This window comes from Oncorhynchus mykiss, chromosome 9 (genome assembly GCF_013265735.2).
Source record: "Oncorhynchus mykiss isolate Arlee chromosome 9, USDA_OmykA_1.1, whole genome shotgun sequence".
In the NCBI taxonomy this organism is placed as follows: domain Eukaryota; kingdom Metazoa; phylum Chordata; class Actinopteri; order Salmoniformes; family Salmonidae; genus Oncorhynchus; species Oncorhynchus mykiss.
Genome location: NC_048573.1, coordinates 68,672,993 through 68,690,566, shown reverse-complemented (window position 1 = coordinate 68,690,566; position 17,574 = coordinate 68,672,993). Strand labels below are relative to the sequence as shown.

At 47.9% G+C, this 17,574-nt stretch overlaps 1 protein-coding gene across 3 annotated transcripts in view; it reads left to right on the top strand.

Moving 5' to 3' along the window:
• LOC110532751 (plexin-B1) overlaps positions 1–17,574 on the top strand; it is an 81,593-nt gene that overhangs the window by 46,013 nt on the left and 18,006 nt on the right. Inside the window, exons 2-20 of one of the 3 annotated variants that reach the window (XM_036988826.1) lie at positions 3,402–3,471; positions 3,556–4,675; positions 5,532–5,714; positions 11,227–11,355; positions 11,863–11,963; positions 12,096–12,228; positions 12,400–12,556; positions 12,662–12,770; positions 12,861–12,969; positions 13,272–14,030; positions 14,915–15,013; positions 15,116–15,238; positions 15,604–15,697; positions 15,780–15,946; positions 16,042–16,193; positions 16,301–16,406; positions 16,528–16,664; positions 16,834–17,010; positions 17,095–17,239. In XM_036988826.1, the coding sequence (XP_036844721.1) occupies positions 3,566–4,675; positions 5,532–5,714; positions 11,227–11,355; positions 11,863–11,963; positions 12,096–12,228; positions 12,400–12,556; positions 12,662–12,770; positions 12,861–12,969; positions 13,272–14,030; positions 14,915–15,013; positions 15,116–15,238; positions 15,604–15,697; positions 15,780–15,946; positions 16,042–16,193; positions 16,301–16,406; positions 16,528–16,664; positions 16,834–17,010; positions 17,095–17,239 (3,990 nt within the window). In that variant the 5' untranslated portion in view covers positions 3,402–3,471; positions 3,556–3,565. Of the gene's footprint in view, positions 1–3,401; positions 3,472–3,555; positions 4,676–5,531; positions 5,715–11,226; positions 11,356–11,862; positions 11,964–12,095; positions 12,229–12,399; positions 12,557–12,661; positions 12,771–12,860; positions 12,970–13,271; positions 14,031–14,914; positions 15,014–15,115; positions 15,239–15,603; positions 15,698–15,779; positions 15,947–16,041; positions 16,194–16,300; positions 16,407–16,527; positions 16,665–16,833; positions 17,011–17,094; positions 17,330–17,574 lie in introns of all 3 variants that reach the window. The other 2 variants (XM_036988824.1, XM_036988825.1) reach the window with 2 other exon arrangements.

Genomic DNA, 17,574 nt, shown 5'->3' with positions numbered 1-17,574 from the left:
GGCCCGGAACTAATTGAATCTCCCCGGAATCGGGTGTCGGACTCGGCCCGGAATCAAAATGAATGACTGCCCAGAATCAACCCAAGTACATCGGCCTGTTTCCGTCTACCAGAATCCAGCCAACTTTGCCGGCATCTTACCAGAATCCCCCCAGAAGCGGCCCGATGCAAATTTAAATAAATGTATACAAAATTACCAGATTTGAGTCATTTTAAATATTACTATATTACTATTATACATTCAAAAAATTGTCTCGATGGGACAAGGACATCCCAGCCGGCCAAACCCTCCCCTAACTCGGACGACGCTGGGCCAATTGTGCGTCTCCTCATGGGTCTCCCGGTCACGGCCGGCACGGGTCTCAAACCAGCTTCTGTTGAAACGCAGTTTGTACTGAGATGCAGTGTCTTAGACCGCTGCGCCACTCGGGAAGTTCCATCCACAATGTTTTTAATGCTTATCAATTGCCTTCCACAAAGTAGCTAAATACTAAAATACTACACAGGACTCTTAAAGAATTTAATTTAAATGTTAATTGTATTTTTTGATCACAGAAACAATGAGGAAAATCTGGAAAAATAAACAAATGTTAAATATATAAAGCAGCCTGTGTAATCATCTGCCAGAGAGTAGCCCCAATCGGTCCGAGCCCCATGTAATACATTTGGGCCAGATAACTCTCACCGGAATCGGCCCAGATCCACTGTGCTAGCTGGGAAGTTTGTGAGTCTTTCAGTCCGAGCATAAATGATTTGTTTAACAGTGTTATCTGACAATGTTATTGATGTGAGAATCTGTGCCTCTGTCCCCCCACACATTGTTTTCCTCATATCAATTGCTGCCAGTAATATCAGTCTCTGTAATAGTGTGTGGTTTCATAGCGTAGCAGGCCTAGCCATTCACCCTGAGAATTATTCAAGTGTGATGATCAAGTGCTGCCTTTCTCATGATCTAAGGGCTCCATCTCGTGGAATTGTATCTTTTAGATTTGAATAATTTAGATTTTTAAGGTTAAATATATTACAATACGATACAGCACAAAGACGATATTATAATATATTTTGTAGAATATATATATATTTAAGGATTTTGGAAATTCTCCTGCGACCCCCTTTTCATATCAGGCGACCCCACATGGGTTCTCGACCCCTAGTTTGGGAACCGCTGGTATAGACAGAAACTGAGCATCAAGGACAACAGTGGCAGGGATTTAGAGGCCCACATATAGATGTAAAGAGTAATCTTGATAGGGATAACGGCTCTATAAAGCAATTATAAAGTGACACCCCCCCATACTATTCTGGACATACACGTAACTGCCAAAATAATGGGAACACTTGAATAAATGAGGGATACAGTATATTGAAATCAGGTGCTTCCGCACAGGTGTGGTTCCTAAGTGAATTAAGCAGTTAACATCCCATCATGCTCAGGGTCATGTATAAAATACTGGGCAGGCCATTATTTTGGCTACCATGGCTATGCCTCCATGGGATGACAATGTCCCCATCCCTGAATGGTTTGATGAGCATGAAAATGATGTAAACCATGTGTCATGGTCGTCTCAGTCACCAGATCTCAACCCAATTGATTTCTTATGGGAGATTCTGGAGCGGCCCTTGGGACAGAGCTTTCTCCAGTTCCAGACATGGCACGGTGCATTGAATCTGTGGCCCAACTGACTCATGGTGGCCCAACACCCTATTAAGGAACTTTATGTTGGTCTTTCCTTTATTTTGGCAGTTACCTGTAAGTTTTTCTCAATAAAATGTGATGCACATGGAATTGTATGTTTCGTTCCACTCCTGTGGCAGTGTGTGTGGAGTTACCATACAAGACGTGACCACCCCCTGTGGCAGTGGGCCTGGCGGATACTGTCCAAGACGTTACCACCCCCTGTGGCAGTGGGCTTGGCGGATACTGTCCACGATGTTACCACCCCCTGTGGCAGTGGGCCTGGCGGATACTGTCCAAGACGTTACCACCCCCTGTGGCAGTGGGCTTAGCGGATACTGTCCACGATGTTACCACCCCCTGTGGCAGTGGGCTTGGCGGATACTGTCCACGATGTTACCACCCCCTGTGGCAGTGGGCCTGGCGGATACTGTCCAAGACATTACCACCCCCTGTGGCAGTGGGCTTAGCGGATACTGTCCAAGACGTGACCACCCCCTGTGGCAGTGGGCTTAGCGGATACTGTCCAAGACATTACCACCCCCTGTGGCAGTGGGCTTAGCGGATACTGTCCAAGACATTACCACCCCCTGTGGCAGTGGGCTTAGCGGATACTGTCCAAGACGTGACCACCCCCTGTGGCAGTGGGCTTGGCGGATACGGTCCAAGACGTGACCACCCCCTGTGGCAGTGGGCTTGGCAGATACTGTCCAAGACGTGACCACCCCCTGTGGCAGGGGGCCTGGCGGATACTGTCCAAGACGTGACCACCCCTGTGGCAGGGGGCCTGGCGGATACTGTCCAAGACGTGACCACCCCTGTGGCAGTGGGCTTGACAAATACTGTCCAAGACGTGACCACCCCCTGTGGCTGTGGGCCTGGCGGATACTGTCCACAATGTTACCACCCCCTGTGGCAGTGGGCTAGGCGGAAACTGTCCACGATGTTACCACCCCCTGTGGCAGTGGGCCTGGCGGATACTGTCCAAGACGTGACCACCCCCGGTGGCAGTGGGTGTGGAGTTACCGTCCAAGACGTTACCGCCCCCTGTGGCCGTGGGCTTGGCGAATACTGTCCAAGACATTACCACCCCCTATGGCTGTGGGCTTAGCGGATACTGTCCAAGACGTGACCACCCCCTGTGGCAGTGGGCCTGGCGGATACTGTCCAAGACGTGACCACCCCCTGTGGCAGTGGGCCTGCCGGATACTGTCCACGATGTTACCACCCCCTGTGGCAGTGGGCTAGGCGGATACTGTCCACAATGTTACCACCCCCTGTGGGTGTGGAGTTACCGTCCAAGACGTGACCACCCCCTGTGTCAGTGGGCCTGGCGGATACTGTCCAAGAAGTGACCACCCCCTGTGGCAGTGGGCTTAGCGGATACTGTCCAAGACGTGACCACCCCCTGTGACAGTGTGTGTGGAGGTTACTGTCCAAGACGTGACCACCCCCTGTGGCACTAAGTTCTTCGTTAGGGGGAGGACTGGGGAGAGATGTTTAATTATTGAAGGGTTTCAGCTGTACTAGAGGGTTCCCGGTGTCCCACTGGCCCATTGATTCACTGGAGTAGTGAGGTGACGAGTGACAAGTGTCTAAATGGAGCACGGGCTGCATCACTTCATTAGTGTCTGCATGGCAGGTCCTTGAACATGATCCAACCAATGTAACTCCTGATGGATTATTGGGTGATATTCAATTGTAATGTAATTTTCTTTTCTCTACAGGTGGAGTGAACAAGAATAGTTTATGTTTGTGGATGAGGAGGAGACTTGAGCTTAACGTCAGACACAAATGGTTAGACATTGTATAACTGTATAGAAATATATTTGTGTAGCAAACTTGATGTTGAGCGTCCTTTAACTGTATTTGTCTTTGCAGAATATTTGCCATGCCACTTGGGATGTCTCTGATCTCAGCCCCGCTCATCTTCCTCCTGGTCACCACCACATGCTCCCTCGCTGTCTGCACTTATCCCCGCTTCTCCAGAAATGATACTTCATTTGAGCACCTGGTCCTGCACCCAGACCCCTCTGTAGGCACAGTCTACGTGGGGGCCAGGGACCATCTCTTCCAACTGGACGGGTTGGACGGCCTGCGTCTGGAGCAGGAGGAGAGGACCGGCCCAGTGACTGATAGTAAGGAGTGTCTTCCCCCTGTCACAGAGGCCAACTGCCCCCAGGCCCGGCACACCTCCAACCACAACAAACTGCTCCTGGTGGACCCCTCAGCCATGGAGCTCATCACCTGTGGTAACGTCCACCAAGGCACCTGCCAGAAGCGCAGCCTAACCTCTGTGAAGGAGGTGCTGTTCTCCACAGAGAGGCCGGTGGATACCCAGTACGTGGCGGCCAACGACCCGGGGGTGTCCACCGTGGGGCTGGTGGTGGGGCCCCGAGGCGGGGAGCGGGCTGTGCTCTATGTGGGCCGTGGTTACACAAGCAGCCATCCGCCCATCTCCACACGCCATCTGGCCCACGAGCCTGTGTTCTCATACGACGAAACCGCCAAGCTGGCCGTGGCGGGAAGGCTTTCGGAGTACGACCACCATTTTGTAGCTGCCTTCGCTCGGCGTGGGCATGTGTACTTCTTGTTCTATCGCCGTGACATTAAGGCTGTGACGCGGGAATACCGTACGTATGCTGCCCGCGTGTGTCTGGATGACTCCTCCTACTACTCCTATGTAGAGGTACCCCTGGTGTGTCACTCCTCCTCTACCTCCTCCCCAGAGAGGAACTACAACCTTCTGCAGGCAGCCCAGGTGGGTCAGGGGGGCGACAGAGAGGGGGAGAAACTGCTTGGGCTCTTCTCCACCAGGGCCAGCTCCTCCAACGGGCCCTCAGACGACTCGGCTCTGTGTGTGTACGCCCTGGACGAGCTGGACAGACACATCGACTCCACACGAGACCTGTGCTACACGCAGGATGGCCGGGTGGAGGGAGGAGGGGAGGTGGCCTACATCGAGTACGAGGTCAAGTCCAGCTGTGCCAATTTACCCACGGTAAGTTATTCAGAGAAGCAGATGTAACCGTTCACATGATTCCTCTGGTTCATCAGAATGAAAGTGTAGGTTTCCACTGCTCAATGTCAAGCATGTACCTTCTTTTTCCTAACGTCAGGGTACTAGCAATGGAATGCCTTATAATCTAGTGAAATCCTACTTGTTCTCTACCTTCGCCGCTGTAATGCTTATTGGCTTCCGCAGTCAGGAAGTGGACTTGATCCATGCTTAAAGCAGAACAGCCATAGAGAGAGGAAGGCAAATGGAACATAAAGGGCCTTAACGAACCCTGTGTCAAACAGCCAAGAGATCCCTGAGGCCTGTGAGTGAAGTAGCCATGCAGGCTTACGACCCGGGGATGACCTCCAGTCTGGGCGCGGAGCCCAGAGCTCATCAGGCCTGCTTGCCTGGAGCATTTAATAAAACAAACTGTCCCAACTCAGCTATCGGACTGTTAAATGAAGGCTGACAAGGATGGGGAGGAGCCCTTTGAAGTCCAATGAGACGGACAGATGGATTGTAACAGAAAGTTAGTTTGGTAAACAATGCATCTTAAAGTAAACAAGTCCTGGAACAAAGGACATCCCAATTTACTGGAGTTTGCTGAAGACTTATTGGTATGGATTTAAGGGTGTTAAGCAAAATCAAAGGAGCAAGATTGCAGTTTTGGTATGCTTCTAATCTAATATTAATCCTCTTATTAGAACTAAGAGGATTGGTTAGACTGTGAGTCAATGATGTGAATAATTATTACTGAATGGAAGTAATACTGTTGAAATGACTAACCAGGTTCCGGTGATAATGTGAACGGAACATTCTCTAGAGAGAAATCTATTGTTTGTTCTCTGTGTTCCAGAACACCCTGAAGGCTTATCCCTGTGGCTCTGACCACACCCCCAGTCCAATGGCCAGCAGGGTGCCCATAGAAGCTGAGGCAGTATTGGATAGCCCGTCCGCCCGTCTCACTGCTGTGGCTGTCAGTGTGAGGGCGGGGCACACAATTGCCTTTTTAGGAGACTCTAAAGGAAATTTGCACAAGGTATGCCAAGTTACAGTAGGTTATGAAGCATGTTTGAGTTAATACATGAGATTTAGATCAAGATAGCATTGTTTCAGACACACTTCTACTCAAATGGAGCTAGACATCGTTTAGTAGTGTTGTTAAAGCCGTTGCCAGGGGAGGTGGGGGAGCCCTCAGCCCTCCTCTCCTCAGCCCTCCTTCCTCAGCCCTCCGCCCCTCGGCCTTCCTCATCTCTCCACACTCAGCCCTCCTTTTTCAGCCCTTCTCTCCTCAGCCCCAGACAGAACAGAAGAGAGGGCTTTGAGTCCCTCAGCATGCAGCCCACTGAAGTTACCCGTTTTAAAAAGATTATCTCATCTGTGTACACCAAATTCCACAAACAGCATTCAGACACACACACGTGCAAATGCATGCGTGAACACACACACACACACACAATGTGGGTACCACCTGCAGGTTTCTAAACCATTGTGTCGGCTCGCTAAGATGTTCTGAGAGTCCACTTGACAAACCAAAGAGATTCCTACAGCACTGCGTTCACTGGAGGCTTATAGAGGCCAACATCAAATCTATGCTAATCTCATTAAACTCAGGTAACTTGAGAGTTTGAGGGCTTATGATTCACTTAGGAAAAGGTGTCTTGGTATCCTCCAGATTAGATTTACTGACTGACAATCAAATTAACTGTTCTCTTCCCAATACAATCCTGTAGAGAATGCACTTCTCTTTTTCAGTTGCCTTTCAGTCGGTCACTCTGTATAACATACTATGGGGAGTCAACGACCAATCCTATTCACCTGAAGCAAACGGAAATCATGGCCAATGGGCCAATGGATGCTGAGCCCGCCCTCGAAAGCCCCTCCTGGGGTCGCGTGTGACTGTTTTGCGCGTTTTGCACTTTTGCCTAAATAAAGTGTGCGCCTGTTCACAAATCTCTGCTCTCCTGCACCTGATTTCGCTACCAGTACGTACACATCTGACATCGCGAGAGAAACTCTGAAAAAATTAACTAAAATCTCATGTGGTTTTCACAATGAAAATGAAAAGATACTCACGAGTGCTGTCCTATTTCCTTGGGTGGAAACACACTCAAGAGGCCTTGGCTCAGACCAGTTGTGTGACCATTGTCTCCAGCTGGGGTCAACTTCCATTGGGAGTCTGGCTGACTTTGTGTAGAAGATTGGTGGATAGAGTAGAGCCCAGCCAAGTGAGGCTCATTCTGGTTTCTCTGGCAGTGTTCAGAGTTAGGATTCCTGGGATGATATACTATCCCTGAATGGCTCTGGAGTGTTTTCAGAGTGTGAATCGGATGACATCAGTCCGGGCCAGCCTGAAGCCCTGGCTTTGGATTTGACAGGGGAGAGTGTTGGTGTTGAATGTGGCTTTGATGGTGTTTTCTCCCCCCCAGTGGAGTTCTTCCAGTTCAACAGTTTGCTGTGTTTCCTCCTCCTTTTCTTGGTGTCAATGGTCCGTGTTTTAAACAAGCACCTCAAGGTTGCAAGTTTAAAATGCTCACACTTCTCCGGCTATTGTAGCAATTGGTTCATGTCCATAGATATGAAGGATGGACATTTTCATGTGCTGTACTATATTTCCTGTCCTCTCCATCTCCGCCATCATTTCTATAGTGGTGGAGGCGTCTTTGGCACTGGTGTGGTGCCAGGGGATCAGGGTATTGGCTTATCTGGACAATTGGCTGGTCGTAGCGGAGTTGAGGGAACTTGTGGAGCTCTACACTGCCACGCTGGTTTCCCATATTCAGTCTCTGGGGTTCATAGTGAATCAAAAGACTCTGGCTCAGCGCATTGTTTCTGAGTCTCGCTCCGGACTCGGTTCTGAACCGTTTTTTTGTCCCAACAGAGGAGGGTCACATTCTGGATCTGTCTGACACGGTTTCAGCTTGGGCACTCAGTGCCTTTTCTCTGTGCCTGCGGTTATTGGATCTGATGGCCTCTATATGGTGGCTCTGGGACTTGATGTGTTGATGTGTCTGTTTCAGCGCTGGGTGATAACAGGATGGTGGTGGCTACATCAACATGCCGGGAGGGACGCGGTCACTCTCTCTGGCCTGTTATCTGCTCATATGGACCAGTGTGCATTTCCTGTTGCTCCGGGTGACGTATCTTCACAGATTTCTCAACGTGGGTGAGGATCTACATTCCAGGGGGGTGGTCCTACCTCTACGGAGTGGAGAGTGCACCACTTAGTGGTGGCCCAGATATGAGACCGGTTCGTCCGAGTCGACCTAGATCTTATGCATCGCGAGAACACACATTGTCGTCTGTTCTTCTCAATAAGGGATCCAGGCACTCCATTGGGAACGGACGCTTTGGCACATCACTGGCCTCGGATAAGGTTGTATGTGTTTCTCCAGTGAACCTGATTCAGGCCATTGAAGATAGGGTCCATCAGGAGGATCTGTTGTCGATTTTGGTGACTCCCCTTTGCCCCAGACAACCCTGGTTCCCAGAGATAATCCGCCTGTTGGGCTGCATTATTGGATCTATTGTCCCAGGCGCACGGGTCTGTGTGCCCTGAATGGTTGAATTTGTCGGCTTGGGGTTTACCCTTGAATGTGATTATGACTGCGTTTGAGAGTTGGTGTCAGGGTAAAGGAGTTTATCCTTTTTCAGAGCTCTTTTGGTGGACATTTTGAAATTCTTGCAAGAGATTTTTGAGCAGTGCCTTTTTCCACATTGAAGGTTTATATGGCAGCCATCTCGGTATGTCATGTAGGGATTCTACCTCATGGTCTCATCCTCTGGTGGTGCGGTTCCACAATGAATGAACCTCCGTTTGAACCAAAGGAGTCTGTGGACCTGAAGGTTCTTCCTACAAGACTGCCCTGCTCATGGTCTTGGCGTCAGTCAATCGCATTTGGAATTTCCACGCTCAAAACACCCTTCCTGTTTTGAGTTTGCACCTGGCGAGTCCAATGTGAGGTTATGTCCTAATTCAGCTTTTGCTCCAATGGTTATACCTATGTCTTACAGGTCCCTGGCTTTCTAGCTGTTCCCTATCTCACCTCCTCTGTTTGCTTCCAATGAACACTGGAGGTTGCATGGCTTGGGTCCGGTGCAAACTACGCACATATATGGACAGGAACAAGGAGATCCACATTTGTGACCAGCTTTTTTGTCTGTTTCCCTAATCCAGCTCGGGGTAGGGCACTTTCTAAGCAGAGTCTTTCTCATTCGATTGTGGAAGCCATTTCCCTGGCGTGTGACAGCAAAGGACAAGGGTTGCCTAGCGCTGCATGCATGCTCACTCCATTAAGGGTGTGGCGGCTTCTTGGGCATTGTTCAAGGGCATGAAGATTGGTGATATCTGTGCTGCAGCGAGTTGGGGGTTCCCCACATACCTTTGTGAGGTTTTATTGCTTGGGCGTAGGTGCTCCCAGTGTGTCTCATAGTGTTCTTATGGCTGGGTCCAGGAGTGGATGTTAGGCAGTGAGCAGATTATTTATTTATCCTGGTTACCACAGTTTCCCTTTGGGTTTGAGCCTTGGTCTGCCGTGGTTCGTCGATAACGCATTATCAATTCACAGCAGGTGCCCTGTGGTCTTGGACTTGCGGTTCCTTGTGTGTGTTCTGGCATTCCAGACTCCTCAGGTCTCGGTGTGAGCCTTTTAGGAAACCGGTAGGGTTTATGGACTTGGTCGATGTTAGGCAGCATTTTGACCGGGTTAACACAGTTTTCCTGCAGGTTTTAGCCTTGGGCTGCTGAGTTGTGCGTTGGGCTGCTGAGTTGTGCGACAGTGCGCAGAGTGTGCATTAAGTAGGGTTATCACAGTTCCCTGTGGGTTTGACCCTCAGCCTGCCATGGTTCATCGACTCTGGCCGTTGCTATGCAGCGTGCGTGTGCTCTTTACCAGGTCACGAGAGGTGTTCTGTTGTTTTCGACTTGCGGTTCGTTGTGACATTTCAGGCTTGCAAGTTAAGTATTGTTTCTGGAACTGTGGGATCATGGGACTTGGGCTGCAGTGGCACTATGTCAGTACACATAGCCAAGTTGCAGCAGGTTCTGGTTCCCTATATGGGGATCTGACAGTTTAGGCTTCTCAGCTAAGTATTAGGGAAGAAGGTGGCTTCTGTAACCCCTATTTGGAGCCCGTGGAAACTGTGTGGGCTGCCGTGGGCCTCCTAGTTTGGTACCCTCTGAGCCGGGTTGGGGTGTGATTTTATATCTAAAAGGAAACGTACAGTTATGAATATAACTATGGTTCCTTAAAGGAGGGAACGAGGTATAACGTTTGTCCCCGTGCCGTCAGGGGGTTTGCACATACAGTACATATAAAATGTACAGTACAGTACACACTCAGCACATACAGAACATATATAAAATACAGTACAGTACACACTCAGCACATACAGAACATATAAAACCTACAGTACAGTACACAATGAGCACATACAGAACATATAAAACGTACAGTACAGTACACACTCAGCACATATAGAACATATATAAAATACAGTACAGTACACACTCAGCACATACAGAACATATAAAACGTACTGTACAGTACAGTACACACTCAGCACATACAGAACATATAAAACATACAGTACAGTACACACTCAGCACATACAGAACATATAAAACATACAGTACAGTACACAATGAGCACATACAGAACATATAAAACGTACAGTACAGTACACACTCAGCACATACAGAACATATATAAAATACAGTACAGTACACACTCAGCACATACAGAACATATAAAACATACAGTACAGTACACAATGAGCACATACAGTACATATAAAACGTACAGTACAGTACAGTACACACTCAGCACATACAGAACATATAAAACATAAAACGTACAGTTATGAATATAACTACTGTTCCCTGAAGGAGGGGATGAGGTATAACATACTATTGGGAGTCCAACAACCAATCCTATTCACCTGAAGCAAACTGAAATTACGCTCAACGGGCCAATTGATGCCGAGCTCGTCCTCGGAAGCCGGGCCTCTCTGGTTATAATGCCACAAAATAGCCGCATGTGCGCACTCCCTCAAATCGTTTGGAGAACATATCCTTTCTATTTTATTCAGCTTTGTTCAATTGTATTCTTCATACTATAAAATAATGCCACAGACTTCTAAGCAAATCTTGTCTGCTAAATGAACTAGTGTAGCCCACAGCCATTTGGCATAGCCAGATCAGGACCTAACATACGGACAACTCCGAGTATGCTGTTCTTCTGAAATATTAATCATGCTTCTTTAGTACTGTCTAAAATAAATAATGGATTTATTGTTAAGGTGTAGGCTATATTACATGGATTTTATAGACTTTTTAAAATGTAGATGTTCCAAAGGTCTGCATCAGTGGCTTGTAGGCTATGTGTGGAAGCCAGGAGATGCTAGATGTGTTTACGTTAATTAACGGCCAATTACCCTGAGACCAACAGTTATTTGCTTGACAATCACCGTGTGACGAAATTTTGTGACGGCCACAGCCCTACTTGGCAATTATTGTTAGTTTATGACAATAACCATTTGCTTCCTTCCAGGTGTTTCTAGGCTCTGGAGGTAGGGTGGAGAAGTACTCCTCCATACTCATCCAGCCCAACTCACCCATCAGCAGTGACCTCCTCCTGGACCAGATGGAGACGCACATCTACATCATGACCAGCACAATGGTTAGTCTGAGTGGACGCCACACAGCAAGACACAGCTCAAACACATCATCTCTAGCTAATTGACTCTCCTAATGTCAGGCAGGAGGGTAGCCTAGTGGTTAGAGTGTTGGACTAGTAACCGGAAGGTTGCAAGTTCAAACCCCCGAGCTGACAAGGTACAAATCTGTCGTTCTGCCCCTGAACAGGCAGTTAACCCACTAGGCCGTCATTGAAAATAGGAACTTGTTCTTAACTGACTTGCCTGGTTAGATAAAGATAAATAAAAGGAATCATCAACTAGATTTAGCCACGTGTTGTTTTTTTCCTTGATTGGGTGGGCGGAATGCAGTGAAGTAGATCAAGGGCAGGTACAGGTGTGTTGTTGCCTTTTGTCTGTTGGCACTCTCCCTTTTAGATTAGAAAACCTGGCTAGGAAACACAATTATAGCACCTCTATGGCTGTCCATGTATATACAGTACATACAGTACAGATGTTCTTAAGAAAGGGATGTGTGGGTAACATTTCAGGTGGAGAAGCGGCCGGTGGCAGAGTGTGGAGATCACCTGGACTGTCAGTCCTGTCTCTCAGCCCGAGAGCCGTACTGTGGCTGGTGTGTTCTGGAGGGCAGGTGAGGAAGCACCAACTGACTATTCTAATTCTATACCACAGAGAGTCAAGTTAATAGAAGTTAACTTCTCACTTGTTCCTCTCTTTGGACCTGTGTTCCACCCCTCACCCCCACATCCCCCTGTGATGTCAGGTGTGGCCAGCGTTCCCAGTGCAGTCGGGGGGCTCTGCAGGGCCAGTGGCTGTGGAGCTTTGACCAGCAGCAGCAGTGTCTCAGTATCCAATCCCTGAGCCTGTATAACATCAGCCTTGGAGTGAAGACAGACGTAAGACATGAGAAGAGCAAGATACAGTGATTGTTTTGAGCTTTAAAAAAAAAGATGCATACCCTTTGACCTCTCTCTCTCTCTCTCTCTCTCTCTCTCTCTGTCTCTGTCTCTGTCTCTGTCTCTGTCTCTGTCTCTGTCTCTCTCTGTCTCGGTCTGTCGATCTCTCAGATTGCTGTTTCAGTGAAGGGGTTGCCCAGTCTAGTGGAAGGCGAAGAATACAAATGTTTCTACCAGGATGTGGAAAGTCCTGCCAACGTAACAGACACTGGTGTGACCTGCTCTACCCCCGACTCCAGAAGGCTGCCTCTTATTGGCCAAGGAGAAGGTGAGTGACATTGGTGGGAGACCAATACACAATGCGAAATGATTCCACTCTCATTCTCAATTATCACCATAGTTAACTATCCTACTAATGTCGTCTCCTACTCAGACTCCGTCACCGTCCCTCTGTCCCTTCGCTTCCTCAATGTGACAGTGGCTGCATGGGAGTTCACCTTCTTTGACTGTGGCGTGGTCCAACAGCTCTCTGGAGGCATGCCGTAAGTTAAAATGCTGACATTTTACCTCAATACAATTGTATTTCTCTCCCTGTTAACCTCTCACTGTCTCCGTCTTCTCTCTGTTTTCAGGTGCAGAGGGTGTGTAAGCAGTCGCTGGGGCTGTAACTGGTGTATTCACCAGCACTTCTGCACCCCCAACACTTCCTGCGATGATGGAGTCACAATTTACAACAAACACGTAAGTCCACCTACGGTTATCAGTCAGTGCAGTTACAGGACTGCTAGCTGGAACGTACTATATCTACTAACCAGCCTATTCAGGTTTGCTTTGTAGAGAAACTGGTAACTTCCCTAGGGTAACTGTTAGTTCATTCATGTCTTGTCGTATTCCATTGTCTCTGTTTTTAGTTTTTTTTTTGTAAACGTTTTTTTTTTTTTTGTGATGTCAGTCTTATTTGCATATATTTCTTGCCTATCCTGTCGTTTTACTGTCGTTCCCTCCTCTCTCCTTCTCTCTGGTCATGTTGTTACCATCTCAAGTTGAAACCACCAACAGCCACTCCCCCAGCAACCAAACAATCTGATACTGTAACTCCAACTGTTCTGGCTACTCCAACACTCCCATACACAGAGGTATCTGTTAGGACCACTCCCCCAGTCCCAGCCAGCACGGATGTGCCCTTAGCCACTCCCCCCACCACCGCCGAGCCCACTGCAGTCCCCACCACCCTCTCACAAACCATCGCCACCACCACATTTTCAACCACACTGGCCACCCAGGCTACAACTGCACTGGAAGTGGCAACCAGTCTGCAGGCAGGGGCTATCGCAGAAGAGACCAAAGTGGAGGGAGATGGAGACAGGAGTCTCCCCAGGACTACTGGTGGAACAGAGCAGACAACAGTCACCAGGGTTGAGCTGCTAGACTGGCCCGAGGCTCTAGAGATGTTTCCTAGTAGTACTGCTGGACTGACTGGCCTCACTGGGATGGAGCCCTCGTCCCCTGACACCACCTCAACCATCTCCAGTGTTGTCCCCCTGTTAGTAGACCTGCCCACTGGCTCTGACAGGGATGAGATCCCCCTTGCCCCCTTCCAAAGTACAGCCTCACCCCCCTGGACCGGGGAATGGGACAAGGGGGAGGGAGAGACCAAGACAAAGATGGACCCTGCAACATCCTCTGCCACAGTGCCCTCTGGAGTTGATGAACCAAACCATTCCTCTCAATCATTTACCCTCACACCTGACCCTGAGTCTGAGTCTTCACCAGACTACCAGTCTGACTCCTTTGCTCTGCTGGTGAGTGGGCCAGGGCTTCCACTGCCAGTGGCTGTCTAGCTGATGCACCCAGTACAAGACATGCGTTTAATCAGATAAGTGCATTTGCATTGTGTTAAATAGATTACTCTTAATTTGATCCCAAATTCCTACCCTCTTATTTATGTCATGATATGTGTGATGTGTGTAAACAGCATCACCATTATGTTGTGTGTTTTGAGTGTCATTGAAGTTGCTTTGCTTTGGAGCTCAAGCCATCAAAACATGGCTGTCTTCAGTTCACACTAAACCTGCTGTTTTTTGTTTAACACCATGTTTGTCAGTGTTTCTTTGTTATTTTCCTCGATCTCATGTCATAGACCTTTAGACTATAGAGCAACATTTTGGAGTGGGATTAATTGTTAATTGTTCTAACAGTAAATCTGGTTTAAAGCAGCAATTCTAGTTTTAAACAATAACAAAGTGTCCCTGGTTTGGTCAACAGATGAGGGATGGGGCTGAGAGAAATGTAGCCACTCTCAAATTCATAGACAGCTATGAATGCATGGACTGACCATCCGTGACGTAAAAAAATATAGTTTTAGCCATGTTTTGATGTTATAGAGTGTTTTTTTTTTTTATTTACTTCGTTTAAAAACATTGGGGTAAAACAAGCTTATGTTTGGGTTCTGATGGGATACGACAGTTGAATTAAGTTCATGAGGCATTTATTTATAAGTTATATTTTTCAAGAATAAAAGGGTACATATCATTAATTTATAAGTCAACGAAATGTATGTAGCAACTGCAGAACAGCCCTTTTAATGACTGAAACTGACGAGACATCACCTGGGGATGTAGGATGCTGATAAGTTTGATGTCCCCTGTGTGTGTGTCCTTTAACATATGTTCTATAATGTGAGTAGGACTGCCCGTGTGTGGAGAAGGTCCAGGGCTCCTCTCTACTTCCTGTTAATGTGGAGCGGAAGATCACTCTGGTGGGACGCCACCTTCACCTCTTCCAGGTGGGTGAGGAATGCTGGCTGAGGGTTTACTTGTCTTCAGGTGCGTGGTGGGTGAAATGCGGTCTGTATGTCATCTACTGGCGTGTGCCTGTGTGTGATCAGGACGAGGGTCTGGACTATGAGTGTGTCCTGACCATCGAGGGGCGGTCAGTGGTGGTGGACGCGTACGTGGAGACAGAGGACACCCAGCCCTCTCTCTACTTCATCACCTGCCAGCTACACCAGGTCACTCTCTATTCAATATCAGATGATGTGGTATTGCAAAAATGCTGTTAATTTGAACAGTGTTTGTCTGTAGGTTGTTTCATGTTTTTTGAAGGGTGATATTTCAACTATTTTATTTGACCTTTATTTAACTAGGCAAGTCAGTTAAGAACAAATTATTATTTTCAATGACAGCCTAGTGGGTTAACTGCCTGTTCAGGGGCAGAATGACAGATTTTGTACCTTGTCAGCTCGGGGATAAGAACTTGCAACCTTTTGGTTACTATTCCAACGCTCTAACCACTAGGCTACCCTGCCGCCCCGAGCTATGCAGGAAAGCTATGATTACGTTCACGGCTAAGACTGATTTTGTCATGTTGTTGCAGTATGCCTATACTGCCTTTGTGGAGGAGTACGATGCCGTGATCAATGTGAGGAGGAGAGACACCTTTCAGATTGATAGTGCTGACGACCTTCATGGTAGGTTACAAAGGAGAAGACCTATTGATGTAGATCTGTGCTGTTGTTGGGTCGTTGACTTGTGGTATCCTCTCTGTTCCAGTGACGTTGTTTAACTGCTCTGTGGGCCGGTCAGACTGCAGCCGGTGTCGTATGGCTGATCAGAAGTACGGCTGTGTGTGGTGCGGGGGAGCTCTTTCCAGATGCAGTTACCGGGATTCCTGCGCTGGCGAGATCAAGCAGTCCTGCCCAGCACCCGTCATCCACTTTGTGAGGCTTGATTTGGATCATTGTCCTTTCATGTGTTTTCGTCTTCAGACAGTGAAATAGACTCGTTTGTTGACTTCTCCACGACTGTGTTGCAGATGGAGCCCATCTCTGGACCAGTAGATGGTGGTACTGTGGTGACCATCTCAGGCTCCAATCTGGGACAGAAAGCTGAAGACATCCAGAACTCTGTCACTTTAGCTGGTGTCCCCTGCACGGTCATCAACAGCAGATATGAGATCTCCTCTAGGTAATGTTCTTCTCATGCAAATACGTTTATTTTTTTCTATATTCTGCATCTCTAGTTGTATCTGCATTCAGAGTAGTAACCTGCTTTAATCCTCCATTGTTCTGTAGGATTGTGTGTGAGACCACAGCCAGTGGGGGACAGAAGAGTGGCCAGGCCTCAGTCGAGGTGAGAGGAGGAGGGCTTGGACTCTCCAGTCAAAGGTTCAGCTTCCAGGTATATATAACAGACTTTGTTATCTTCTATTAAAATGCTGATCTAGCCGAGTGGACAATACTGGCCCTCAAATGAAGTCTGATAAAGTTTTCTTTTCTAATGCCCTTTCTCTTCTTCTCAGGACCCAGTTCTGTTGGAGATAGCCCCTCGTAAGGGGCCCAAGGCTGGGGGCTCTGCGTTGACCGTAATGGGCCAGAGCCTGAAGACTGGACACCTCAGTGAGGTCAGCGTGCTGATTGGAGGAGTCCCATGCCTCATGTGAGCCTCTCACGTATCTGTAACATTCCGTCACCAGATCAAACAGTGGTTTACAGTGGTGTCTGCGTTATGTGAGAGAATTCATAATTCATTTGTTCAGTTTCCTCAATAAAAGCCCTGTAACATTCTGTAGCGGTAGTTGTGATATCTGGTTCAACTCATTCTTTAGCTCCTCGGAGGTCAAGGATGACCAGATTACATGTATGACTGGAGGCAGCAACAGAACTGGAGCACATGGAATCACTGTCCGATTTGGTAGAGCAGAGCGCCATCTAGAGGGAGACATTTACTATTACACCTCAGACCCTAACGTAACCATGGCTACACCCTCCAAAAGCTTTCTCAGGTGGGTGGAACACTGTCACTCACAACACATTGTGTCAGAAATATATACCATTTTGTTATTAAAGTCTTCTCTCTCTGTGTCCAGTGGTGGAAGACTGATACGTGTGTCCGGACAAAACCTGGATGTAGTCCAGGAGCCCAGAATCCGGGTGACAGTTAGTCCTCTGGAGTCCCTCTCTCCGAGGAAGAACAGGAGGACGAGGAGGAGCAGCAGATATGGAGAGAGTAGAGTGAGACGTAGAGAAATCCCACTCAAGAGGCAAAGACGGATAGTTCCTGAGCCAGACTGTCCTGAAGACATGCTCTGTGTTGTCAAACAGGTCAACTGGAAATGCGTGTTGAGTCCTCTAATATGATGTTCAGTTGTCTCCTTGCTTCCATTTAGGTATAGACACTCTTTTCTTTGATAATGTCCTGTGATGTATCACCGTAAAGTTGAGAATTATTCACTCCCTAAATAACAAATGGCAAAACATCCTTACTCTTTTTGCTGCAAAAAATATCACGTTTCTATGTGCTTGATCTATAAATAAACTCCTCTGTCTCATCTCTCCCTCTCCAGTTT